We start from the raw sequence: 27,465 nt of genomic DNA, 5'->3' as shown, positions 1-27,465 counted from the left end.
GGGCCCGACTTCTAATTACAAAACTGGTTGGAATGGAAACCTGCAGCCACGGTGACTGAGGACGCCCTGAAAATAAGCAGCCAGCAAAACAACTCTGGACTTTATACACTCATCTGTTTAAGACAAAAGCAGCGCAGGACCAGACAGTAACAATTGAAAAAGAAAATGGTATAAAAACGGAAAAAAAAGTTGCCATGGGGTAATTATTAAAACTATTTGGAATGATTCTAATCACTTGGATTAGAAGAACTAGACTTGTATGACATGAATTAACCAATGACTGACAGCATTAATGCTTAAAGTCACTTTTATTCCCGGTCTCTTACAAAGGCTACAGCTGCCTGAGACCACCAGACATAAAAATATGATATAGCACAAAACAACTGTTTATTAATATATTCAAGTATTTATTATATCACAAAACCCCAACTAGCAAATTGAAGGCCAACAGGATTTAGAGTGGACAGTTTACATGATAGCACTTACCTTATTAGACCGAGGCAAGACTCTTGCATTGTAAATGGAATATTTGCTGTGATGGAGACACGTACATATTTTCAATTTTTGCCTTTCATCTCTTCTGTTTGAGTAAAGTTGGCCGCCTCCTGTTATTTTTCTGAATTTCCACTAGAGGGCAGCATACGTTTACACTGGCTCAAGACTGCAAAGCTGAACTCATGATGATCACATGATCTTCATTTTATCACTGACACCCAAGTGAAGCCTCAAATGAATTACTCACAAAAAGACTAAAATTAGGTCTGTTTAGAAATGCTGATAAAGACACCAGTTCTGTTAACAAGTCAAAAACAGACTGGTGGTCAGGCTTTAAATTAACAGATTGTAATGATTGTGCTTACAGTAGATGCGTTGGGCCAATCAAGTGTTACATTTTTTGGCGAAGCACTTTTTCTTATTTGGCAATTGCTTGCGTGACTCTGCAGACTTGTACAGAGTCATTAAATGGTTTACTTTCTTTTAAAATATGCCATTTTTTTTGAGACATGGTGTTGAAACTTTCAATGTTACATGCAGTTGACATGAACAGAAGAACTAAAACGCAGTGGCACAGTTAAACATGAATAATCCAATCATTTGTTGCAGTGCCAAAGACACGCTCACTCGTTTAACAGAGGCACAAAGTCAACTTCACAATTTGGAGTATGACATGTTCTGTAAATACAATCATGAACTAATAACTCTACAAAACTAAAGAGAGTTAATTATTTGAATGCTGGCTGTGCTTGCAAAAAGGAGGAAGTCTGTACACTGTGCAAATCAAATCTGATCATACCAGGTTTCAAGTTGGCAGATATGCGGAGGATTGAACCCTCTGATTGGGATGACCCAGCTTAATAAAGAACGCTGGATCACAAGAACTTGTTATACTGTATTCACAATCTTACAAGAATATTTATCCAAACGTTCAGCATACTTCACACAGTGATTACCATTTACCGTGTCACTGATATTCTCACTATATTGTAACAAAGATCTCAACATCAGATTTTATAAAGCATACATCAGTAACATTTTAATGTTAATATACAAATTATGCAGCCTTTAAATGTAGACATGATTAATATTTAATTATCTGCCATAACTTGCTCTCTAAAGGAATATTGTCTAGCAGTTTAAATATAAAATGATACAGCCTCATCATCATATAAATCCAGTTATTTTAGGAAACCATACTGTATTTTATACTCTGAACTTTTACAATGCATAGAAAAAATGTCTACAAAGTACTTTCCTCTGAAGCAATGTCCATCTTTATTATATTTTTCACCTGCAGCCTTCACTACAAACATAAATTCATCATAAATTGTTAGTGTTACCATAAAAACAATGGCATTCAGCTTTGTCCTGGTACAAATATTTTGGATCTGTTTAAGCATTACCTCACAAATGTATCATTTCCAGCAGGACACCTCTGCCAAACAATTTTTGAAGAAAGGTAGAAAGGAAAAATGCCAGACCGAGTACAACTAACCAAGCATGACCATGTGACAAAAGAAAAAAAGTGCATACAGAAAACAATTGAATTAAACAATACCTCAAGGACAGGGGATTTCGGTATTCACAAGTAGGCCTTGGGACTAAAATGTTCTGTAAGCTCCATGATTGTTTTCTGCTATCATTATCTATAGTCATGCTGAGTAAAGCTAGAGCTATATGGAAAGTTACTTAATTCAAGATTTGCGACATTTGTCTTCAATGTTTTGAGTTTTAATCTCTGCAGACACATACAAAGCAAAAGTAACTACAAAGAGTACTAGGCCAGAAATGGTGGCTTTTCGACCCGAAGATAAAAAGAGTTCTTTCATGTGCACCAAAAACCTGGTGCAGTCTTAAAAGGATGATGGTCTTCTTAGTCTGATGCTTCTACGTTTTAAATATGGCACACCTTTTGGTCCATGTACAGAAAGTTTTTTGAATGTTTAAATAAGGTTGGACGACTGAAGAATCTGAAAGTCACTGTTGCTCATTTCCCATCTCATTTAGGCAATACTGTACATATTTAGAATCCACTTTTATAAGAAGTAATCTGGAGTACGGCGTGTTACATGAGGTTCTCCTCTGCGCGGTGCAGGATCAAACTGCAGGCTGTTAATGCAAGAATAAAATATAAGTAATGCTGGAATAGCTTCGGCTGAAAGTGTGAAAAAATGCTATATATGCTGTAGCTTTTAAATAACCAGTACATTATATAAATGAATTCTTATTCAACAAAAAAAAAAACTTCAATTACAGTAAAACACTTCCCTTTTAATGATTTATAAACAAAATCATATTTGTTAGAAAAATAACTTGTTTACTACACCTAATCACTTTTTCCTTTATGCAGAATACCAAGAATTAAAGACCATCATCAAGTATTAAGAAAGAGAAGAACTTGCTGATCACCTACTGTAACTCAGCAGTAAAATCGTGTGTCAGGTGTGAACTCTTAATTTACAGTAAATATTGTTGAAATGTATAAAAAGAACACACACACACTTACAAGGAGTATTTCAGAGTATCATCAAGTTCCATAATTGCAGCCTGGTTACCACAGCGATAACAGTAATTGGGTGCACTGAAAATAGTGACCACATTACGATCGTGACACCAGTTATAGCCCTGCGGGGAAGGAAGTACAATTAGTGGACACCACTCATAATTCAGCTAAGGTTGTTTGATTTCACATTTAAATGACAAGGTTAATAATAAATTAAAAAAAAAAAAAACTCAATTTCACTTTATCTGTATTAAAAGTGAAGAGTTACAAAATTAAATTATTTCCAAGCAAACTAAGAGCAATGAATGACAGTAAGCATCAATACAATTTCTTCATTTATATATCTCAACTACTCCTCTTGCCACAGAGGGGAATGAAACACTCTTGTGGTCTTCTCAAGCCAGTAGTAGGGTCATCATAAAAATGACATCCTAATATATCGAATTGTAAAGTTCTTTTGAATTAAAAAAAAAAAAAAAGAACACAATTTTGGTCATTGCAAGTAGAACACCATCTGATAAACATAAAACCAGCTAGAATATAATTATTATACCATTCTGCATTGAGGGAAACTTATTATTTCTAATGCCTCATATCTCTGGAGTGCAAGTTTCCAACTGACTCGTACTCGGAGACTGTGCGTTTTCTCCTTGTCTGGTTGAAAATTGTGTTTACTGATTTCAAGAAAGCAAAATTTATATTTTAACAGTGTGGCTCTTGTTATTGGCAAAAAGACACTTCTTAATTAACCATATGAAACATCCTGTCACAATGTTTCCCCAAAAGTAGACAGCTTTTTACATTTTTCTTTTCATTTACCACCAGATTAAGAACTCCCAAGTGTTTGAAAAACAAGTTATAGAATGAACAAAAACAGAAATTCCCAAACCAAAAACAAACAGGATTGTCACTGCAGGGGGCGTGGGAACACCGTCAAGTAAAACACAATGTAGAAATGACTTAACTGTTGCTTAGCTGCACAATTAAAACAAGTGAAGCTTCCAGTTAAGAGTGGCTGTATGGCTGGAAAACAACATCACAGTATAGCCTGATAAGATTTGGATGGTTTTTGCAGATATTGGTATATTTGTAGATGCTTTTCAGATTGAAATTTAATAAATGTACTACAGATTACTTGTGCACACAAGTCTCATCCATTGAAATGCTTCTTAATGCTCCGTTACTCAAATGTATTTGATAACAGGTATTTATTCCTCCTAAACCAAACAGTACAACTCGTTTCTCTCTTATTCACTTCCTTACTGCTTCTTCCTGTTAATGTGAGCTCAACAATGGGTGACCCACACATCACTCCGAGTAATATTCCTTAAAGGGTTAACTAGACACACTTCACACATACAAGTCCACCGTTTGCAGACATTAAAATCACATATAAAAGTGTAAAATAACTAACTATTTGGTATACAAAAAGCACACAATGAGCAAGCACCATATTCTAGTGATGCTCTGAATAATCAGCCACCAATCTAAATCGGCCGATTTTCACTACAAGAGACTCAATCAGTAAAGTGGCCGATCACAAAAACAGCTTTATTTCAGCATATGCTTTTCTACGCTTTACCGTAATGTAATTGCAGGGTATTACACAGCTGAGCAAGTGCAGGTGCCTTTTTTTTGGCTGCACACTTCCTATAAACAGAGAGTGAGAGAGAAGACCACGTGCATTTTTAGCTTCTCTTTTAGGTAAAGTGGAGTAAAACTGAGAAAAATTAAGACGCACAGAAAGAAAGCTACTTTAATGAATTCAGACCATTTTAATTTTGCTTTTTAAATTAAAACTGACTCTGCTTCTCCAAGTTTGGATGGTGAGCAAGTACAGCAGTTCACACTTTCTAATAGATAAGTAAAGATGAAGAATTTGTCCGTTTTACCTGTTCACTTGGTACGCATGTTAACCAGCACTTTTCTATAGAACATAAGGCTTCTCTGCATCTGATTATGCAGGAGCTTAGTGTAAAAAAAAAAAAAAAAATGCTTTTGAAAAACTGGTATCGGACTTTAAAAAAAAAAATCAGATCACAGAACCCCTACCAAGGACTTCTAAAAGTACAATACGTGTACAACATTTTGTAAAAACTAAGCTACTCTAAATGCGTTGTTGAAATCAAACTTGTTACAGTATCATTTTTAGACAATATGTAGTGTATGGTTTATTATTAATAGTAAAAAAAAAGGTCCCATACCTCCATTACTAGTTGATGAGCTCTTGAAACCAAAGTAAGTCCATTTGCGTGATTAAACGTTTCTGAAATATCCTGGCCAAAGGTGTAACCAGCACCTCTGGGAGAGATTCCCCAGCCACCACGGTCATCTGGATCTGACCACAGCAAGTCACACATGGGCCCCTTTAAAACAGAAAGACAATGGTCTGAGGAACACCATTTCATAAGACAATATTGCATTTAAAAGTCCTTTTAATTCTCAGTATTTGGCAATGAGCCAGTTTTATCTAAGGTACAATTATTTTTTTATTCTTTATAGCAACAATACAGTCAATAACAGCAGTAAATTAACTAATAAATTGCTTATCACATTTCAGGCTGTGGATTATCTTTGACATCAATATAATATAAGGAAACCGAGTAACTGAAGGAGGCCAGGTTAAAATGATCTTGAGCCTTTTCCTATTTGTATAGATTTTGTGAAATATTCACCACATTGAGATATACTTATGAAATGACCTATTCATGCACATGATACTCTTTATGACAAAACAAGGATACCTCATGTGGAACTTCCTGTAGACGATCAAGCGCTCTGATGTGATCCAATGTGTCTATTGAAGGAGAAAGGCCACCATGGAGACAGAAAATCTATGTAAAATAAAAGACTAATGCAAGTTAGCTTTAATCAGGATAGAAATGGTTTATGCTATGTTACTTCTACACATGACGAAATCTCCATTACCACAAAAACAACAGACTACATTAAAAACACACACCCCACTGTGGCTGGTTCTCTCTCACTCAAATTAGAAAAACGTTCTTGGAACAACAGAAAACCTGGCAGTGATGGACCATCCCACCATCACCTACTGCACCCAACAGGAAAACACATTACACAAGAATTAATAATATGAGCGAAGCCTATAATTATCATAGACTAAGAGGCTGAACTTTTTTTCTTGCACAGTGCAATGGATACACATTCTGTACATACATTTAGAAAGAATTTCCCACTGGGTAATTTTTTGTCATAAAAAAAAAAAAAAACTGATGTTCCAACATAGCCTAGGTCAATTACAAAACAATTTGTTTTTCCAAATGTATGCAGTTTTTGACTAAGTGTTCTTAAATCACTAGGCATGGCTTGCTCAAAGACCAAAAAATACAAATAAAACTTGTGCACTCTTAGAGTATGCATCACTGTTTATTTGTAAATGCCTTGTTTAATTAAATATTGGGAAAAAAATATTCTGCGTAATCAGTGAGAGAAAAAGATGATTTCTCAATTTATGTTTAATTTCTTACCTGGCCATCTACCAATGCAGTCAGTGGAAGATAATCAAAAAGGTCTGTGAAGTATTTCCATACATTAGCATTTCCATATTTCCTTAGGCACTCATCATAAAACCCATAAACTTGTGTGATCTGCCGGCTTTCATGGTTTCCTCTAAGGATTGTTATACGCTCACGGTATCGAACCTAGGTGAGAGAAAGCACAGATTAATAAAGCACAGCAACAGGGTTCTTTTTTTTTGCAGGAATTTATAATTTGTGCTTATTCTAGCATCAACATACAAAATGCAAGAATGAACAGTATATTAGACAATAGTACTTCAAGGCAAGCACTATACATGGCTGGATACTGGATTATGACCATATACTTCATGAAAAAAATTTAAAGAAGTGGTTTTCAATCTTTTTCCTCTTATCACTAAGAAGCTACAGTTCTAGTTGTCAACAAACCAAGTAAGTCACACAATAAGAAAATCAACATTTCAGTGAAAAGAACATTAAATGTTATGTTTACAGATAAAATAGTACAAATGGTTACCAGATACATTTTGAGATCAAACACAGGCACACAAACTACAAGAGGATTACAAGTCTTTACATATAATATTATGTAAAATAGCCACTAAACAAACACATGAAAAAAAATCAATACAAATAATCTGATTGTGAGACATCAACATCCAGGAACTTGACTAGACTGCATGTTCAAGTGAAGCAGGTCACTTGTTGAGATCCCCTGGTTTAAAGACGCATTTTAGTAAGGTACAACTCAATCGAGGTAAACACTGACGTGACAAGCTCCGACTCCCTACAGCCAAGTTCTAGACTAAATCGTTTTGGAAAATGAACAAGAGAAAAAGCAGAATATTAAATAAAATATTACCTAACATCATGCTAGTAAGTTTGAATCGGGAAGGTCAAGCAGTTTAAGAGCACAGTCAGCATTAACACACTTTCCAGTACATACAAAAAAAATCCAGAAGTCATGGAGTAGTCTGATGTTCTAGCCTAAACATGACAAGATTTCATATCTGCAACACTTGGTAAGATAATGTTTTAAACAGCAAGTGACTGCAATATAGGGTTGCATGAAAAGAAAGCAAAACAAAAACGGATGCAAAACAAAAACGGATTCATTAGCCAACTGACAATCTTTTAAACTGATTATGTTAAAGCATGTCTAGAAATAATTGGATGAATGTTTAAATAGTAGCTAAATAGCACGTACAAGGATGGAACAATGAAATACGGATATTCAAGCAATGAAGAAAACAACTGGTACTGCTTGGGTACTTGACAAGAGGTTGTCAATTTGTTAAAATACATAAATAAAAATACAGCTGCAACTTAGCAAATAAATTAACAGCTCATTAGGCGTACTTATCCTTAAATTCCAAGTGGAATAAAGCTTGATCAGGACACCTTTAAAATGGGTTTAATTCAAAGACTAGGTCACAACAAAACAAAGAGCATACTTGGTCAGTTTTCCCACCATTCCATAATCTCTGGAAAAATCACCAGATGCAAGAAAGGAGGCCACTGGCATGCTGCAGACAAGTATGAAATGTGCCAGTGAGTGCTGCAGCCGTTATGGATTCAACTGTTCCACTATGCCCCAACAGCTGTCAATGCTTCAGCAGACCAGCTGGAAAGACAACTGTCCAAGATTTAGTCACCCTGCTGACCCCACTGACCAATCAAATATCTACCATTCTATTATGTTGCTTAAACTCCTAACTGAAAACGCACAACACCTGCAACAGCAACAAGACAGTGAGGAACTAACTAATGCAACCCTGTTGGACAACTTCTCCTCAGAGCCCCTACCTGACCCAACAACAAGACAATGCCTGGTCACAAATTGCTGAAATCACAACTGTAATGCCTGTGATGGACTTTTTCTTTAATTGTAAAACAACGACATTTATTTATATAGCACATTTTCATACAAAAAATGTAGCTCAAAGTGCTTTACAAAATGAAGAATACAAAAATAGAAGACACAATAAAAAATAAACATAAGTCAACATTAATTAACATAGAATAAGTAAGGTCCGATGGCCAGGGTGGACAGAAAAAACAAAAAAAAACAACTCCAAAGGCTGAAGAAAAAAAAAAATAAGACAGACATTTTTGAGGCACACAGTATTATATTTCATTTTTGTTATCGGTGCACAGGAACACCCATAACATTGAGGGTTGCAGGAACAAGACCAATCAGTTAGGCTTCGGGGTTCCTGTAGACGTCAGTGTTACAATAGTTTCGTTCTAATATTTATTTAATATAAATATGATAGATAGATAAAAACAACATACTGAGATATGCTTTTCATATAAAGACATTATGAATGCAGCATATTCGACATAAAGCAGCTTAACAGACAGAAAGTAAACTATTGATGCCAATCACCTTTCATATCACAGTAACACATGGTTGTAAGTTTTCCTGCAGCAAAGTACACAGAAGCAAATACCTCATTTTTAGACCCTGCTGCACTTGTAATGGCACAACCAGGACCTGCAATTATTTTACACTGTTGCAAAGTCACCCTTGTTAACAAAAAAGTTCAACAAGAAATGTAAAATAGTAAGAGAATAAATATCTGTGTCATTATTTTGTGGTTTCTCTCTCAAGGGTCTTTACTTTGCTACCATCATTTTATTTAGAATTTAAGTTTAGTAATTTGTATTGAGAAGAATTGATATTGATAAGCTTTTGTATCTGAGGGATCCTGATATACAATATTCTTGGTTTTGCTATCGGGGTGAGAATGTAAAAAGTTGGGAAGGCATCTCTGGCCAAGCAGAAGGTAGGTACGCTCCAAAGTAAAATGCTGCCACTGTATCTGATCGTGTTTAGCTCTGACAAGAGTGTGTCCCCTGTGTGGGGAGAAGACCACGTGGCCTTGATATCAATGCCATTGAGCAGGTACCCTCTAAAACACATGTAGCGGAGATCTCTCTCTCATGCCAACAGTGAAGCATCCGGAGACCAATCATGTATGGGGTTGCTTTTTATCCAAGGGAGTGAGCTCACTCACAATGTTGCTTAAGAACATAGCCATGAATAAAGAATGGTATCAAAACATCTTCTGAGAGCAACTTCCCTCTAACCATCCAAGAAAACTTTGTTGACCAACAATACCTTTTCCAGCATGATGGAACACCATTCTATAAAGCTAAAGTGAAAACGAAGTTGCTCAGAGTACAAAACATAGAAATTTTGGGTCCATGGCCAGAAAACTCAACAGATCTTAATCCCATTGAGAACTTGTAGGCAATCCTCAAGAGACGTGTGGACAACAAAAACCACATATTCTGACAAACTCCAAGCCTTGATTATGCAAGAATGGGTTGCCATCAGTCAGGATTTGGCCAAGAAGCTGATTGACAGCGTGCCAGGGCGAATTGTCGATGTCTTGAAAAAGGGAAGGGCCAACACTGCAAATATTGACTCTTTGAATAAACTTAGTGTAATTGTCAATAAAAGCCTTTAAAGTTATGAAATGCTTGTAATTATACTTCAATGTACCATAGAAAAATCCGACAAAAAGATTTAAACACACTGAAGCAGCAAACTTTGTGAAAACCAATATTTGTGTTATTCTCAAAATATTTGGCCGCGACTGTATAGGATTAACGCAACACTTCAAACAGAAGCATTGTATCTTGAAGTTAACTTTTCACTTTTATTAAAACTACATGCAGCACACGAAATATAGTAGAACGCCGTCTTGCGTGAAATCAAAATTGCAAGGATTAGGATTGCAAACTAACTACAAGTACATACTGCAGTTTGTGCTGATGAAAGAATTAAACGTAACATTTAAGCCTCCATCCATAACAAGTATAACTGAAAACTAGGTCTGTTCCAGTTACAATGCAACATTGTTCACTTCTTTCAAAAAGAAAAAATAAACAAAGAAATGTTGGTAGGGTAAAGCATACAAGAAAAAGTGACACTGTACCAGCTTTCGCTTCTTTACAAGATTAATATTACAAAAGAACTAACATACAAGAACACACATCACTGGAGAGACTGATGGGTATGCAGGTCATGCTCAACTGAAATGATTTCTTCATCTACAATACAGATAGAATTTCATTCACACTACCACTTAATAAGTACTTTAAAAGTCTGAGGGTAAATGAATAATGCTGGCCACGAGCATACATGAAATTTTCTAATAACAGCCGGATCGTCAATCTTTTTACTTACACAGAAAACCTTATCCTGACATGGAGCATTTTTGACCATAATAATAGTATATGGAACAATGCAGTAACAACACATATATATATCTGTATATCTTTTTACAGTTAAATGCAAGTAAACAAGTTGGCTCTTACAAATACATTACCTTTAGTGCTACAAGCAATGTGACTGTTTCAACAGAATAATATCCTCTGTCAACATAATCGCCCATAAAAAGGTAATTTGTGTCCGGAGATTTTCCACCAATTCTGAAAAGTTCCATAAGGTCATGAAACTGCCCATGTACATCTCCGCAAACAGTGACTGGACACCGGACCTCTTGAACATTGGACTCCTTTGTTAAAATTTCTTTAGCCTACAGTAAGAGAGAGAGAAAAAAAAAAAAAAAAGTCAAATGAGTAATTAACCTTTATACTTCTACTAGCAAAATACCCGCGCTTCGCAGCGGAGAAGTAGTGTGTTAAAGAAGCAATGAAAAAGAAAAAGAAACATTTTGAAAATAACGTAACATGATTGTCAATGTAATTGTTTTGTCACTGTTGTGAGTGATGAGTGTTGTTGTCATATATATATATATATATATATATATATATATATATATATTTACACACACACACACATATAATATATATATATATATATACATATATACATACACACAAATACATATATATATATACATACACACACACATATATAAACATATATATACATATACATACATATCTACATATATACACACACAGCTATTTCAGTATCAGTGCAATACGCTGCTTGTTAAAACGGATAACTCCGCTCTTACGTGCAAGTCTGCGTGGATATTATGAACTATCGTATTTGTTCAAGTTCTATTTAAATTTTAAATAGAAGGAATTTTTATTTAGTCGACAGAAATATCTTTGGTAGGAATGGTAAAACAGACAGGAATATTATTCGTGAATAAATCAACTCAAACCTTAAACAACTTATAATATTTTGCTCTCCATAAAAATTTATCCTGTCTAAATTATACAAGTTAGAAATAAAGTAAGCGTTAAAAGAACAAACATTCACATTTCTTTACTCTTATGTAATTTTATATAAAAAATAAACTTAGATTTTAAATATCCCAAAAGATTTTGCTCTCCATAAAAATATATCCTGTCAAAATGATACAAATTCAAATATGAACATGCTGCATAACAAAACCTGGAAATATAAATAAAATGTGTTCCTTTCAGCAATAACAAATCAAATCATTCAGTTTCTTTGCTCATATGTCATTTTAGAGCTGGACGCCTGGCATCTTTTTGGCCACAGGTTCGTTTATGTTTGGTGTGAGGTTCTGTGTTGTGGAGATTCTCAGGATGGATTGCAGGTGCTCATCAGTGAGGCGACTCCTGTGTGCTGTTTTGTTAGTCTTTATCACTGAGAAGAGCTTCTCACACAGATATGTGCTACCAAACATGCACAAGGTTCGAGCCGCATGTAGACGGACTTTTTTTGTTCTTCAAAGTCACCAAAGCGCCGTGCAAACTCAGTGCGCTCAGTTTATCAGCAAAGTGCGATTTGGGAACACCGTAGTGACGACTTGGTTTAACATTACTTGGCAACAGGGAAAGTGGGGCAAATTGCACTGGTGCATTTGTGTCTCCCATAAAAGCAGCTTCACTTGAAATCACTTTGTGATTGTGCACGGTAAAACGTCCGCTGAAGTGTCAGATTCTTATTTAATTCTTCTGCTTTCTGTATCTTCTGCATTGCATTCAGGTTACCCTGATGTTTTGTCTCATAGTGCCGTCTTAGATTAAATTCTGTAATTACAGCCACATTAGCTCCACAAATGAGACACACGGGTTTAGTAAACATATACTCAGCCTCCCATCGGTTTTTAAAGGCTCTATTTTCAGAATCAACTTTTCTCTTCAGCATCGTGTGAGCTAGCTTCGCAATAACTTGATTAACTCGGTAAGTGTTGGCAAGGCAGCTGAAGCGCTGCATTATGGGATCTGTAGTTTATTGTGTTACCAGCGCTTCATATACCCGGGCTTTAATAACAATAATACAGTATATAAAATGATCTCGGGCGGATATAATTACACGCGGGCGGATGTGGCCCTGGCCCTTGAGTTTGACACATATGGACTAAATAGAACTTGAAAAGATATATTTTTTCAAATGTGATCGCAATTCAGATAGAGTTGACGCAGACTACAGCCTGCATGCCTCAATAAGTCATCCTTCCTCGCTCTTACTTTTTTACCGTTCATCTAATGAATACACTGAGTATGGCTTTACCAAAACAATCATTGATGGCGAATAAAGTATCCATTATTTGAGTATGTAGATCGGGTTATATATATATATATATATACATATATATATATATATATATATATATATATATATATATACCAGCGATTGCAGCGAGAAGTAGTGTGTTAAAAAGCTATGAAAAGAAAAGGAACATTTAAAAATAACGTAACATGACTGTCAATATACAGTATTTGTTTTGTGAGTGTTACTGAGTGTTGCTGTCATCAAGGATTTGATTATCATTATTTCTTTCAATCAGGTTCGTATTTGTAGGATGTGTTGTATTCAAGTTACATTCCGTGTTTGTCAATCGTTGTAAAGATGACAGGTTTCATTCATCGATTCGTTTCTTACTGCATCAATAAACAGCTCGTCTTCTTCTTTATCTGAGACCTGACACACTGCATGCACGGTTTTTTACACTGTCTTCCTTTAGCGGGACATTGACTTTTTCCAACGTGTGCTTTGTTTTGGATTTATGAATATGCTTGTATGTATCAACGCTTCATATTTTTGCTGCCTTTTCAATTGTGTAATTCGGTTTTGTTCAGCTCTTTGGAACTGTTGCTTTTATCTGTGCACTGCGTCAGTTCACGTGAGCCGCTCGGTGTACATGCATCGAAGTTTCCCAGCTGTGCTGGTGCCATCTCGTGCTATGTCCATGGCTGTATTTAATGTTACCTTAGTCCTGGCACTTAAAACTTTCTCTCGCAGTTTCGCTGAGTTTGTACCAAACACCACCCTGACCATCTCATCTTCCTCTGCATAAGCACAGTCCTTAACCCGTGAATATTTAGTGGGAGTTTGCTATTGGATTGCGCTGACGGACGGCCGTATATGGGCAGGCACTAAATTACAAACGCCAGCGGCAGCCTGTCTATGAACTTAATTTAAAGTGTAGGTTTACATCGTGCTTTGTTTCAAGTAGCAGAAGTCATCAATATGGTTGTATATGTCACTCGCTCGCTTCTTATTGTTTCGCTGCCTTCTCAATTATATAATGCATGTTTTCTTCAGCGCTTTTTTTAGGTCTTCCTGGTTTTCTATGTACTGCGTGATTACGTGGGAGGCGTGATGATGTCACATGAAACTCCGCCCCCACGGCGTTGAAGCTCATCTCCATTACAGTAAATGGAGAAAAACTGCTTCCAGTTATGACCATTACGCGTAGAATTTCGATATAAAACCTGCCCAACTTTTGTAAGGAAGCTGTAAGGAATGAACCTGCCAAATTTCAGCCTTCCACCCACACGGGAAGTTGGAGAATTAGTGATGAGTCAGTGAGTGAGTGAGTCAGTGAGTGAGTGAGTGAGTGAGTGAGGGCTTTGCCTTTTATTAGTATAGATACTTCTAGTCAGCATCATTTAAGAGAGACAGAGAGTGAGACAGAACTTTTTGTTCCCGGATGAAAACTGACTTTATACAGCATGGTAGATTTTGCAATATGTTAAGCAACAAAGTACATTTGAATCACATACAAAACATTACTTGTTATATGTATAGCAAACTATCCTTCTATATAAAAGCGGTCAGGTGTCCTTCCGTCCCGTGAGTGTTACGCAGGCGCGGAGTTTCACACATGCCCCGTCCATTTTGCAATGCACGATGGGATTTATAGCTTCGTTTTTCCAGGTAAAAGATGATTTTCTACTCCAGAATGTGCGATATCTTCTTCTTCTTTCTTACTATATAAAAGTGGTCGGGATTGTCCTCCCGTCCCGTGAGTGGAAAGCATAGCAGTATTCCGCTTATCACAGACTTACTACTTGCAGCATGAAGCGACATGTGAGCAGAGTTCTGGTGCTCCCATCATTCCCTTGCTTTTGTGCGTGATGGAAAAAGAGACAAAATTATGTCTCTGGAAATAATGTTGATGGAGTACAAATGCCGCACCGCGTAGTAAATATCAGGGGGGTTCAAAAGGGCGACCTCAAGAAAAAAAGTTTAAATTTCATCCCAAAAATAACAGAAACTACGAGTATTAAAGTAATACCGCTCAAATGCAATATAACCAAATTAATGAGTTTGTGTACAATATCAAATTGATCTACATATTGAATTGCCTTAAGAAGTGGTCAACTTAAAAGTTGGTCGCCTTAAAAGGCGGGTCAGCCTAGTACTTCTCAAAATCTGTTTACATGCATAACAAACAACATGCTAATGATTTATCAGGAGCAAACTGGGGACGTCTCAAAGACTGGCAACAAATTTGACAACTCTTCAGACATTAAAATCATGATACTCCACAATTTTTTTTACTTGCCAGTTTAACAGGCCAATTCTAGTAATTAGGAACCTAATGTACACAATGCATAAAGAATGCACATCCCCTGAACATTGGATTTCCTAAAGATCTGTCGAGTGGCAGTAACATTATGCGTAAAGCAACCAAGGTACAGTGATCCCATAGTAAACAAGCACTGTCTTCTTTGCAGCTACGAAAATCAATGAACAATGGAGGACCACTACAGAGCTGACAAGTTTTTGGTGTGACACAAACATTACACGTCTAATGTATATAAGAAGCATGCAGCTTCTATATCTGCCACAATGTCTAAATCTGGATATTTTTTTTTGTCCTCACCCCAATCTCCTTTAAAGATCATCTGAACAGGTATCATCTTTCTCATCCCCTCAACTCCCCAACAAGAAGTCTGCACAGTGTCTCTGTCAGTTTTACTTGTCCAATGTTATAAATTTCTTAGTTTTGGCAAAACTTTTTACTGTACCACTTTATTTAATTTGTAGAAATTCAGACTAATACAGAAGAATATATATATATATATATATATATATATATATATATATATATATATATATATATATATATATATATATATATATATATATATAAATAATAAAACATAACATTACATTTTAGTGTTTACTAATATTAACAATAAACTTTTGTTTCAGCCCAAAATGTCAACATTCAGGAGCCTTCATTCTTCCTTTAAAAATAAATATAGGAACAGGGAATACCTAAAGAGTGTACCCAAGAAGCAGACTCAGAGTGCACACTGACTGAGTTATTTTGTTCTTTTTTTGACCAGAAGTTGGTGCATACATTGTGAATACTTTTCTTAATCTAAATTCACATATATACTGTTCACTGTATAATTCGTGTATATTAAAAGTATGGAAATTTTAGGCTTTAATTTTTTTTCATATCAAACCACCTACAGATCTTACATAAAAGTACTTTAAAAAGCATTTGTCTTAAATAAGAAAAACTAAAACACACATACCTACACAAAAACTATGAGGTTTGGAGCATGCGCTGACAAACACCAGCATTTATTAACATCCCAAAGCACAATGTTAGGGAGTATTTAAGAAACATCACCTTTGTTGTTTGTGCCTATTCAGGGTTCAGTACTTAATGTTACAGCAAAAACAAAAAACTGTGGAATTCCAAACATTCAATTTCTGGAGAAGGTATGCCAAGAAAACAGGTTGAGAGCCCTTTGCCTAGAGATATCAAACAGCATTTCACCACATGAACGTCAGTAGTCTACTAAGCAGTAAATGAGATTCAAGATCGTGCTCTACTTTGCAGCATTGGGTGTAGATTACTGAGGGGCCCTGACCAGACTGTTGAACGTTTCTGGGGGCCTTGATTTAAAGCATGGGAACCGCTGCAATATTCTATTTCCATTTAATCAAATTATGCTCGTATAAAAATGGTTATATTGTAAGCGACTGATTTCAGTTATCCTTTCCAAAGGGTGTGTTACCAAATATTAAGTTGAGGGTGCCTATAATTATGTCCAGTCCATTTCTGGGTTTGGGTGGAATGGTAGCAGATTTGACAGTTTTTTTTGTGCGTTTTCCTGATAAGGAAAAAAAAGCCATCAAGAATCCTATCATTCATCTATGTTTCTCCAGCAGAAAGTTAATCTACATCTCAATTTGTGTAATTAAAACTCAAATTGGATATCAATGATCAATTATCAAAAACCTGAACACATTTCTAGTATAAATACTACTGATCCGAGTACTCATCGGGTTACAACTACAACAACTTATTTTTGGGATTACACAATACTTCAAACAAATAGATTTTGACCATTTAAGCCATTCTTGTTTATTGTGAAACATACAAGTGTGCCAAAATGAAATAGGGAGTCTAAATTTCAACCCCCTCCACCCCCACCCCCAATTCATGCTCAATAAGAAAACACTGGCCACTATCATCATAATTTACTGTATATCACCGTCCTTTCAGCAGGCATCTTACTACAAACAACAAAAACATGCACTATTCCACTCAACAGGATGTCTGTGTTTGACAGAGAATTACTCCAGTGTTTGTCTTCATCACTTGAGAATTTTACTTAAACAACAAAAATGACAGGCAGTTGCATGCAGAATTAGCACATGGAAACTTATGAATTTATGTGCATTAATAATAAAACACACACAACATGGAAAATGCAGCCACATTAATGAGCGTCTTTGCCCTAAAGGAATACTGTAATCTATTTTTTTTACTTGTTACTTTCCCAGTGTTTGTAATAATGGCAGAGGTGAAAAAGATAAATGTTTAAAGTAATGTTTTTGCAGAGAACAGATAGCAGGGATCCTGACAAAACAGGCTTCCAGTGGGACCAATGCTGAGCAAACAGCAAAAATATCTAAACGTCCTAGGGAAAAAAAAATCTACTTTTACAGTACTTGTATTGCATAAGCTGCAAGTCAGATATCCAGTCACTGGCTCACAGCATACAGTACCAAGTTAAATAAGCAACTTCTGTGAACGGTCGGGTAACACATTTGAAATGAATTGGTCTTTTGAATTCTTTCAGCTTGTCTCTTGCTTGGAGAATAAGACCCTTTCCGTGACATGCAGAAACCGCTTAATGTTGCTAAAGGAATACATTGTGCAAATCATCGCTGCCATCAATCTAACAATCCTGATGGTGACATCATAACTGTACAGCCATGCTTCCAGCATCATTAATTCATGCCTCATATTATGAGAGCAAAATGCGGACAACAATTTTGGATGATCCGCTGTGGCAATCCCTAATGGGAGCAGCTGAAAGAAGATTAAGAGATTACTTTTTCACATAGGGCCATGTAGGTTTGGATTTTTTTTCTCCCTAAATAATAAAAACCATCATTTAAAAACTGCATTTTGTGTTTACTTGTGTTATATTTGACTAATGGTTAAATGTGTTTGATGATCAGAAACATTTTGTGTGACAAACATGCAAAAGAATAAGAAATCAGGAAGGGGGCAAATAGTTTTTCACACCACTGTACATACAGTCCCGATCAAAAGTTTAAGACCACTTGAAAAAATGGCAAAAAATCATATTCTGCATGGTTGGATCTTAACAAGGTTCCAAGTAGAGCTTCACCATGCAACAAGAAGAAATGGGAGTGAGACAAAACATTTTGAGCATGCAGTTTAATGAAAACAACGATTAAACTGAAGATGCCATCTGATGGTTATGGGGCTGCAGTCAGCACCAGTAACGCCTTAATTTGGATCGAGGATCGTCCAGTGTCTTGACGGACAGCCAATTGGATCCTCTGGCTCAGTGCTGGTGAAATTTTTTTGGGTCTTCCACTTGACTTTTTTGTTCCATAACCCTCAGGATCATTTAAGAAATTCCAAATGACTGTCTTACTGCGTCCCACCTCAGCAGCGATGGCGCGCTGTGAGAGACCCTGCTTATGCAGTTCAACAACCCGACCACGTTCAAAAGGGAGAGTTTTTGCCTTTGCCATCAGAGTTTTTGCCGTGCGACTACCTGACAGAAAATGACAATGAATCCACATCTTTGCACAGATTTGGCCTTTTAAAGGCATGTGGTCCTAAAATTTTGATCAGCTGTAAAACAGCCTGTTTCTATTTAATCGTTATTTTCAATTAATTGGATGCTCAAAAAATGTTTTGTCTCACTCCCATTTCTTCTTGTTGCATGTTGAAGCTCTACTTGGAACCTTGTTAAGATCCGACCATGCAAAATATGATTTTTTGCCATTTTTCAAGTGGTCTTAAACTTTTAATCAGGACTGTATAAATATATAAAAGTACTTGTGAAAGGTAAATCAAGTGTGTGAAGTGATCCAATTTAATAAGTCTGACATTGAGGCACCGGTTGTCAAACAGGATTAAACTAAACAGGATTCTTTCCCCCATTGGAAGATTATGCAAAAGTTGATTACATCATATTGCTCTCAAGACATACATGAATTATCTGTTTTTACTTCTGGGCTAATTCCATTGCGAGAAAGAAAAATGCAACTAGGGCCCTTTTGCATTGAAAGACCTCCATGATTTTAACCCAGGCAGAAGTTTCAAATAACTGGTGCAACTAGGCAATCCTGTACTGAAATTCAAGCCTTTAAGACATTAACTCACAAGACTTTGGTTCTCTGTATTACTGCACAAGAGTAGTGTGTATTGTGCAAAGAAAAGAGCAATACAGCATACCAATGCCTCTTGCTTGCCACTTTATATGCAACACAGAAACTTATCATGACAGGACAAAAATAAATAAATAAAAAGAAGATTTTAAATGGAAGTTAAAATAATTTAACCAAAAATGATGCCAATTCTTCCTGAAACAGATAAAATGTCAGCTACTACTAGAAACTGTAACAATACAGCCAAACAGGCCAGTCATTCCCAGTGGTGAAAAGCCTACCATCATCTGTCGATCCAAGTGTACCAATATATATATATTTTTTTTTTACCGACCTGCCTGCAAAGTAGTATTAGTAGAGCTATTTTTCTTTATTTTAAATTCAAAAGCACACCTGAACACCTTCAATACAGCTTAATGTGGGAGAAGTAACATATACAGTCTCTTCCAGAATTATTGGTACCCCTCAATGATTAGTAAGAAGGGGGGGGAAGAGGGACACCATTAATTACCTTAATATCATTCCGAAACAATGAAAAATCCAGTTTAACTGATTTAAAGTTTATTCTGAGAAAAACTACTCCTTATCAATATATATTTTATAACAAAACTACATGTGCCACATTTGGCACTCCTGCATTTAATACTTTGTATTATCTCCCTTTGCCAATTAAACAGCACACTCAGTCTTATAAGGTTGGAGAAAACAGAGAAGGGAATCTGAGATTATTCCTATTTACAGTGTTCCTCCAGGTAATCCCGGTTCTTAGGTCTTGTCCACCCAAAGGTTTTCAATTAGTTTCGAGGATTGAGACAGCCATTGGCAGAATCTTGATTATGTTATCCTTTTAACCATTTTACAGTGATTTGGGCATATGTTTTGGATCACTGATCTGCTGGAAGATCCAATAATGACCCCTTTTTGTGTAAAAGGCATTTTACTGGAAAAAACGTCAAATACAGTACCGGACAATACTGACCCACAGAAGAGTCTGTTGCATCATCACACTTGCATATTATGGCATCTTCCTACAGACTGTATAAAAGCCAGCTGAAATCCAAAAGCCATCTAGTCTGGAACTTTCGCTTTTCCTCCCCGCTCCTATCTTTTGACTTAGAATGAGCAACATTCCTTTCAGTCATGGATGATGTGCTGCGTTTTTGATCATCTTTGCACGTTAAACCAAACAAAAAAGTTTTCTGCTCAGACAAGGATGTACGTTTCTTCACAATTTTTTGTAAACACACAGAAGTTAATGTGAGCATATAATGCAGCACTATAAATTTAATAGAGTGACCAAGTCAAAAAACACCCAAATATGGCAAGTGAAAACCTGATGGTTTAATAGCTTGTGGCCAATGACATATTTTATTAGATGCCCATTATGAAATTCTGTCGCATACTTTAGTGTTTTATTTGCATTGTAGAGGGCTGAACAATGACTCAAATCATTCCTCACTTCACACCAAAAGTCATTATGCAAAGCCTAGCAAACACTGTGTTTATATCTCTGTATAACAGAACGCTGAAGTAACATTTGTCTTACTGAGATAATAGTGAGTCTTCCTCCTCCACAGAGTCTGCAACGATAATGTTTCCTCTTCAAATGTTTGGGCATCTTTATTGTGCTCTGGTGCCATACGAGGTCAGACCTACACTTTTTGCAACTCACAACCTTTTTTTTTTTATATATATATATAAATTTCATCCAGAGTTAAAATGCTCCTAAACTCTGCGAGTCTTAGGTTGCATTGTCTTTCCTGGCTTTTGCTTACCATTGGCCTTTTTTCAAATGCATTCATAAATAAATGGAGTAGTGACGCAAATGTGCGGCACAACATACTTAGCCTAATGACGCAATCAACTAATCAATGAAAGTGATCAGTGCTTTTAATAACTTATTATTGATTATGACGATTAGCTGTTGCAGCCCTAGAAAATTTGAAATTGACAAATAATTTCCAGTAATATAAATGTAAAAAACAAAGAATTTTCAATTTAAATCATTACTCGAAGAAAAAATAAAATTGTTACTGCAATGACAAAAACAAAGCTAAATGCAGCTGCATATTCAGAAGACATTCATTCTTTGTAGATGAACAGTGTCTTTTTTCTTAGTACAATCACGTCATGTACAATAACTATATTCCTAATGTTAATAGGTTTCATAGGAGCAATATTAAGCTGAAACAAGGCAATAAAGCTACAACAGGGGTCTGTTAAACACAAAAAGAAAAAAAAACAGACACACAGAACCACATAAATCTGAGGCTACGTACGGAATACTCAGTTTCTGTACAGTTTCGGCTGTGCCACTATCTGAACAAGAAGAAACTATGATGAAAAGTACATCACAGTGCTTCTACTAAGTAAGGAGTAAAAGGTTTCAATATATCTTTTTTTTTTTAAATAAACCTGAAAAAAAAAATGTATAAAATTCTACTCACACCTTTGTCATTTTGTGGTATTGAGTGAAGGGGTCTGAACACTATCCAAATGCACTGTAATTTACATGCCAGTAATTTGATATAAAGCTTAAAAAAAAGTTGGCAGCCCTTACTGTAAGTATGTGCATCTTTTTATTTATATATAAAAAATAAAAATAAAAAGCTTGTCCAGTGTATTAGAATCAAAGAAATATTGATAAAGTCAGAGTCTAGGTAAATCACACAGGACACAAGATATTACATAGAAAATATTTAAAGAACATACTGTATTAAATTGATTTCACGTGAAATACAAAAACACTTAAAGTAAGCACTGAGTATTAACATTTAAAGTACTGCTATACAAAAGTTCTAAGAAATGAATTAAATGAAAAAGCCTTCTCCATGCAGCTTCTACAGCATGAATTTCAAAAAGCATTAAGCACAGCTTGAGAAATGGTTATGGATTTTCAAGATTTATAAAATTTTGCAGAAGCAGCTGTCACCTTTGACTAACTTTCCTATGTAAACACTGCATTTGTATATTTAAGTTTACCCTTATGTTAAATCAAATTCCTGTGTACCCCTTCAAGTAGCACCTATGGAAAGACTTAACATGGCGCAAAAGTTTCTCAGTAAAGTTCCACACATACTCATATTTGCCCAACTACACAAGAGAATAACTTTGTAGCACTACATGTTGTTAATATAATGGACAGCAACACAGGGAGAATTTCACTTTAAAAGAAAATATGTTTTCTGACAGCACTTTAAAGCTAAACTAGCATAGCATATCATCAAAAAACAGCAGCTATGCAGCAGATATGGCTGAGGAATGTCCAAAGTTATAAAAGCTTTGTCAACTTACTGTATCACCTATGGATGTTTACCATTTCTAGATATTTCCTTCCATGTTCCATTCTCATACTTCAAAATGATACAATAAACTTAAATTCAAAACTCTACATGCACCAATAAGTTCAGTACATTCTAGCCTAAGCATTTTCTACTTACAGACTCCCAATTAAAACGTTTCATTTATTAAGTTCTGTAATGTTTTGAGAATGAACTTAATGAATATTTCCAACTGACTTACAAAATTTCACATAAGAATTATTTCCCAAACTTATGACTATCGTTTGCCTTCTGTAAATTCAAGTAATGCAAACAGATGACTTAAACCCTTCTCTGACTTGGGTGAAGAGGGTGTCTGGGCATTTAAAAAAAAAAAAAAAAAAGATACTTTACAGGATATATATATATATATATAAAAGCAAGCAGTTGAATCAGTGAAGGGTGACACAGTGACGCAGCAGTAGCGCTGCTGCCTCATAGTTAGGAGACCTGGGTTCGCTTCCCAGGTCCTCCCTGCGTGGAGTTTGCACGTTCTTTCCGTGTCTGCATAGGTTTCCTCCCACAGTCCAAAGACACGCAGGTTAGGTGCACTGGCGATTGTAAATTGTCCCTACTTTGTGCTTGGTGTATGGGTGTGTGCATGCCCCGTGGTGGGCTGGTGCCCTCTGTAGGCTAGAATTGGCTCCAGCAGACCCCTGTGACCCTGTAGTTAAGATATAGCGGGTTGGATAATGGATGGATGAATGAATGAATGAATCAGTGAAAAGAAAAACCTGAACTCAACCACAATCTCTCTCAAACACGTAGTTTAATCATAACACAGTGCGAGTCAAGTTAACTTGTCGGGGTGCACTTTCTATTCCTTGGATGGCAAATTTTATGGATCAACATTGTTGATTAATCTCAACTTGTTTAAAAAAATTGTTGCTTTGCATCTCAATTTAACTTGTCCTGATACGATCCCTTCTCCTCCTTTTTTCTGTCTATTTGCTTTGCTTTCATAAAAGTGCTGCTGTTCCTTGCAGTATATTACTACTACTCATTCCTTGTTGTAAGGAGAGCACTATTGTCCTCTATACTGCATGTCTTATTCCCTACAGACGAGAAGGTGCTGGTTGAATGCACCCACACACAAATTCCCTTAAATTCAGAGGTAATCACTAATCTTGGTACTTTACATGAAAATAAGCAGAACTGCCACAAACTGTTGCAGGAGAAAAACGATGCAACATCTTCATAAAACCCAACATGTCAGGCTGGTTTATTTCCAGCCGACATCTGTTACACCGACAAAAGATTTGCTTAATTTGATGGTATTTTCACTCTTGGAAAATGGTGTCTTTTTTCTGTCCTTGAGCTTTACAAGTCAAGACTGCTTAATGCTTAATTCAGGGGCATCCTGGGGGCCTCACCCAACTATTTCAAACTCTGAACTGAATGTGCTACTGCATAATTGTTGAGCAGCTGAAATTTTTAGTCGACCCCTTCATGCATGAAGACGTGTTAAAAAATAAATCTAAGTGATTGGTTGAAATGTGCAAAGTTAAACAATGGAAAACCTAATTTAAAGTAGAGAATGCTGTTCAGTAAACTTCCAATCCTAATGAGACCTAGAAGTACATTGTGGGGTATATTCAATTTTAATGACCCCATAAATCTAGCCAGGTTTTCTGAAATTCAAACCCAGAACACTGGATTTCAGAGACAGCAGTGCTAATCACAGTGTTGTCTTGCCAGCCCTAATAAATTAGCATTGCAGAAATGACAATGCAAAGACAGGGCAAGCAAAAAAAAAAAAAAGTCTGTTAAAGGCATAACAACATGACATCATCAGCACAGTGGGTAGCACTGCCACCTTGTTAATCCAGCATCCAGGGTTTGAGCCTTGTATCTGTATGGGTTATCCTCTTGATATTGTAGGTTTTCCTCCCATGTATCCAAAGATGTGCAGGTTGGGTCATATGGAGATTTCAAACTGGCCCTGTGTGAATGTGCAGGTGAGCCCAGTGATGGATTATAGCTCCGTCAATGGTTGTCTACTAGGTTGCACACAGTGTTGCTGGAATTAGCTCCCCAGACCAAATGACCTTGAATTGAATTTACAAGGTCTGGGATTGTGAATATAAACCCTAGCCACCTCATTCCTTAAAACTAAGGTACTGCCCTTTACAACAGCTTAAGCAATTAACCAAACTTTCTAAACTGCAAATTGTACAAAAATAAATGTTTAAAAGAAAGAATATATATATATTTCTTAAATATTTCACTCAAAAACGAAAATAATTCTGGAAAAATTCCAAATCCGCATCTCAGTGCAGCTCAAAACCACTACAGACAGACTGGCACAGATTTAAGCAAATCAAGGTTAAGCCCTTATTTTGCAATGTAGCCCTTGTTTTGACTGGAGTATACAAACTGTCTTCTGTTTTGGTCTCCTGATCCATTTAAAACAAGACAAAAAAACAATTAAACCCGACCTGTGCTTACCCAGACCAGCCCTAATTAATATCTTAATAGTACCTGGGGCCTTGGGTTTCTCCAATTTTGTTTTCACATCAGCCGAGACCTCAGCAAGAATGAAAGAAACAAGGTTATAAAAAAAAAAAAAAAAACCGTGGGCGCTAAACATCCAGTACATGGACAAATCTGAAAACACAATGTAAAAAGGCAGGTGTAGGAGTACACACAATGTAATTACAATTTTAACTTGCACCTTAACTGATCTGGAGGCTTTTGTTCAACTGTAGGCCACAGCACCACTCCTTATATCCATTAGTGAGTTACTGTACTCCGTGACCTTTTGCACATCACGAATTCTGCCCATAACTGCTTAAATACAAACGACTGAATTGCGTGATTTACCGCGTCAGCTGAACGTGCACTGCACATAAAATGTGAAATAGTGGTTGCACAATCCCAATCACAATGAACGCAGTGTCTAAGGGTACACCTTTAAAATGCTGCCATTTCCTTCTAGATGAATAACACAAAAGTTTTGTTTCTAAATTAAGTACTGAACCAAACAAAAGTCCGAAAAAAAAAAACAAGGCAACATCCTTTCCTTTTGCCAAATGTAGGGGAAAATAGAAAATCGCGTTAAAGGATGTGCTCGGTAATAAGAGAATACACTCCATGCATGACACTGTAAACATCTCCACTATATTCATTTGAAACAGCATGCAAATACCGACAGTATAACAAATACTGAGTATTAAATAAGACAAACAGATAATGTTCTGAAATTACCAAATTGAGATTCTGAAATTGCTACATTCTTAATGCCAATCAAGTCAGTGTGACTATTTGATCATGAGAAAAACTTCAAACTGTATAAAAAATAATCTCTCTACGATTATTTAGTAGACGCAAAGATTGTTTTAAGCGATTAGTGAATGACGAACGTTCGTATCACTGCACAAAGATTTCTACAAACAAACACAAACGGCATGGTACAATAAAGGGGAATTCTTTTTTATGAGAACCGGTGGAGCAGGGTTCCTAACTTGACTGTAGTAGACTCGCGACCGAAGAGGCAGGCACTACCATTCATTACTTGTTCGCTTCCGTCGCGAGCGGAGAGGCGCCATTTTAGGATTCCGGATAGAAGCCTAAAGCTATGGGGCCAGGGCACCAAAGTTTAAACGTGAATTATTTCACACTTCGCACTTACACACTTAAGTCTAAATCACAGGATACAATAAAGGATCGTTATTATTTGTGTTCACACACTGGTGTAGATTGCAGTGACAAAAGCAAATACGGGCTTGGTTTACCGCTAGAAGGTTGAAGATTGCCGAAACTGTTCAAAGAATAACACAGATCTTCGCGGCTATTAAAGGTTCCAGTAATTACTGCTCCTATGCTTCGCTTCCAACGTGCTAAGTCAGCAAGCAGACAGTGGCACACTAATGAACAGAAACTCTCATTCATTTAGTAGTGGTGCTGTGAATGAATTCCGCCATTTTATCTGGGATGATCCCACGAGCGGCTTCGGCAGTCAAGACCTCCCCCCACGAAAAAACCGTGTCCGCAGTGTGGCTATCGATTCAACTCAACACATAAATAAATAAAAACTACACAACAATGCATTCTGACACATTCGGGCGACAAGATGATCATTTTCAGAACTGTACCTTTTCGCAGAGTGTTTTTACTTGGCTTTCGGAAAGCTGCTTGCACTCGTTGAGCTGTTCGACCCATTGATCCAATTCTTTTGTGAACGCTTTTTCGTCCATTCTACAGCGGGCTTGTCACCAGTACAAATTATCAAAAAAATAAATAAAAATAAGGTTTAAAAAAGGTGGGGGGAACGCCTCATATATCTTCCAAATGAAATTATATTTCCCGTTAACTTTTCGACTCCCTCGGGATTCTAATAATTATTTCTCTTCAATAACCTGTTCGCCGGTAACAATTAAATTTTTTGATTTTTAAATCATAGCCTTCCGTTTTAAATAATTAGGACCGATGCGAAGGCGTCCCCTGCTTGTCCGGTTGTGGCTAATGGCCGCTTGACGTCACACACTTACTCTTCCTGCTCCGAGGCAAAGTAAACAAATGTTCACTTCTGATTCGGTAGATTCGCCATTGTAATAGACATATATGGTTCACTCGTTCCTGGTTTTATATAAATATATTTTCAGTAACGCTCTTCCTATTATTTATTGTTTTATTTGATTACATTCACATTAGAATAAACATTTAAAACGTACGAATGACTAATATACATAACTTAAATTACATTTTCATTTATTTGCTTAGCAGACATTTCTAACCAAAGCGACTTGCAAAAGAAGTCAACATAATCGAGTA

General features: G+C 36.3%; 1 protein-coding gene across 1 annotated transcript; it reads right to left on the bottom strand.

Annotated features, from left to right (window-relative positions):
• Positions 1 to 386: 386 nt before the first annotated feature.
• Positions 387 to 27,184, bottom strand: ppp2cab (protein phosphatase 2 catalytic subunit alpha b). The gene is made up of 7 exons (XM_039774076.1): positions 26,787 to 27,184; positions 10,842 to 11,051; positions 6,493 to 6,666; positions 5,746 to 5,835; positions 5,206 to 5,367; positions 3,005 to 3,123; positions 387 to 2,607 (listed from the first exon to the last, which is right to left on the bottom strand). The coding sequence occupies exons 1-7, from the start codon at positions 26,886 to 26,888 to the stop codon at positions 2,535 to 2,537; spliced, it is 930 nt and encodes a 309-aa protein (XP_039630010.1). The 5' UTR covers positions 26,889 to 27,184; the 3' UTR covers positions 387 to 2,534.
• Positions 27,185 to 27,465: the final 281 nt, after the last annotated feature.

The sequence above is a fragment of the Polypterus senegalus genome, chromosome 13, assembly GCF_016835505.1.
Source record: "Polypterus senegalus isolate Bchr_013 chromosome 13, ASM1683550v1, whole genome shotgun sequence".
In the NCBI taxonomy this organism is placed as follows: Eukaryota; Metazoa; Chordata; class Cladistia; order Polypteriformes; family Polypteridae; genus Polypterus; species Polypterus senegalus.
This window is presented reverse-complemented; position numbering and strand designations above follow the sequence as displayed.

Coding starts and splice junctions, on each gene's coding strand:
- ppp2cab (XM_039774076.1), bottom strand. CDS start 26,888: ATGGACGAAAAAGCGTTCACAAAAGAATTGGATCAATGGGTCGAACAG. Junction 5,368..5,745: donor TACAGGAAGTTCCACATGAG/GTATCCTTGTTT, acceptor TCTGTTTTAAAG/GGGCCCATGTGTGACTTGCT. Junction 2,608..3,004: donor GATACTCTGAAATACTCCTT/GTAAGTGTGTGT, acceptor TTGCATTAACAG/CCTGCAGTTTGATCCTGCAC.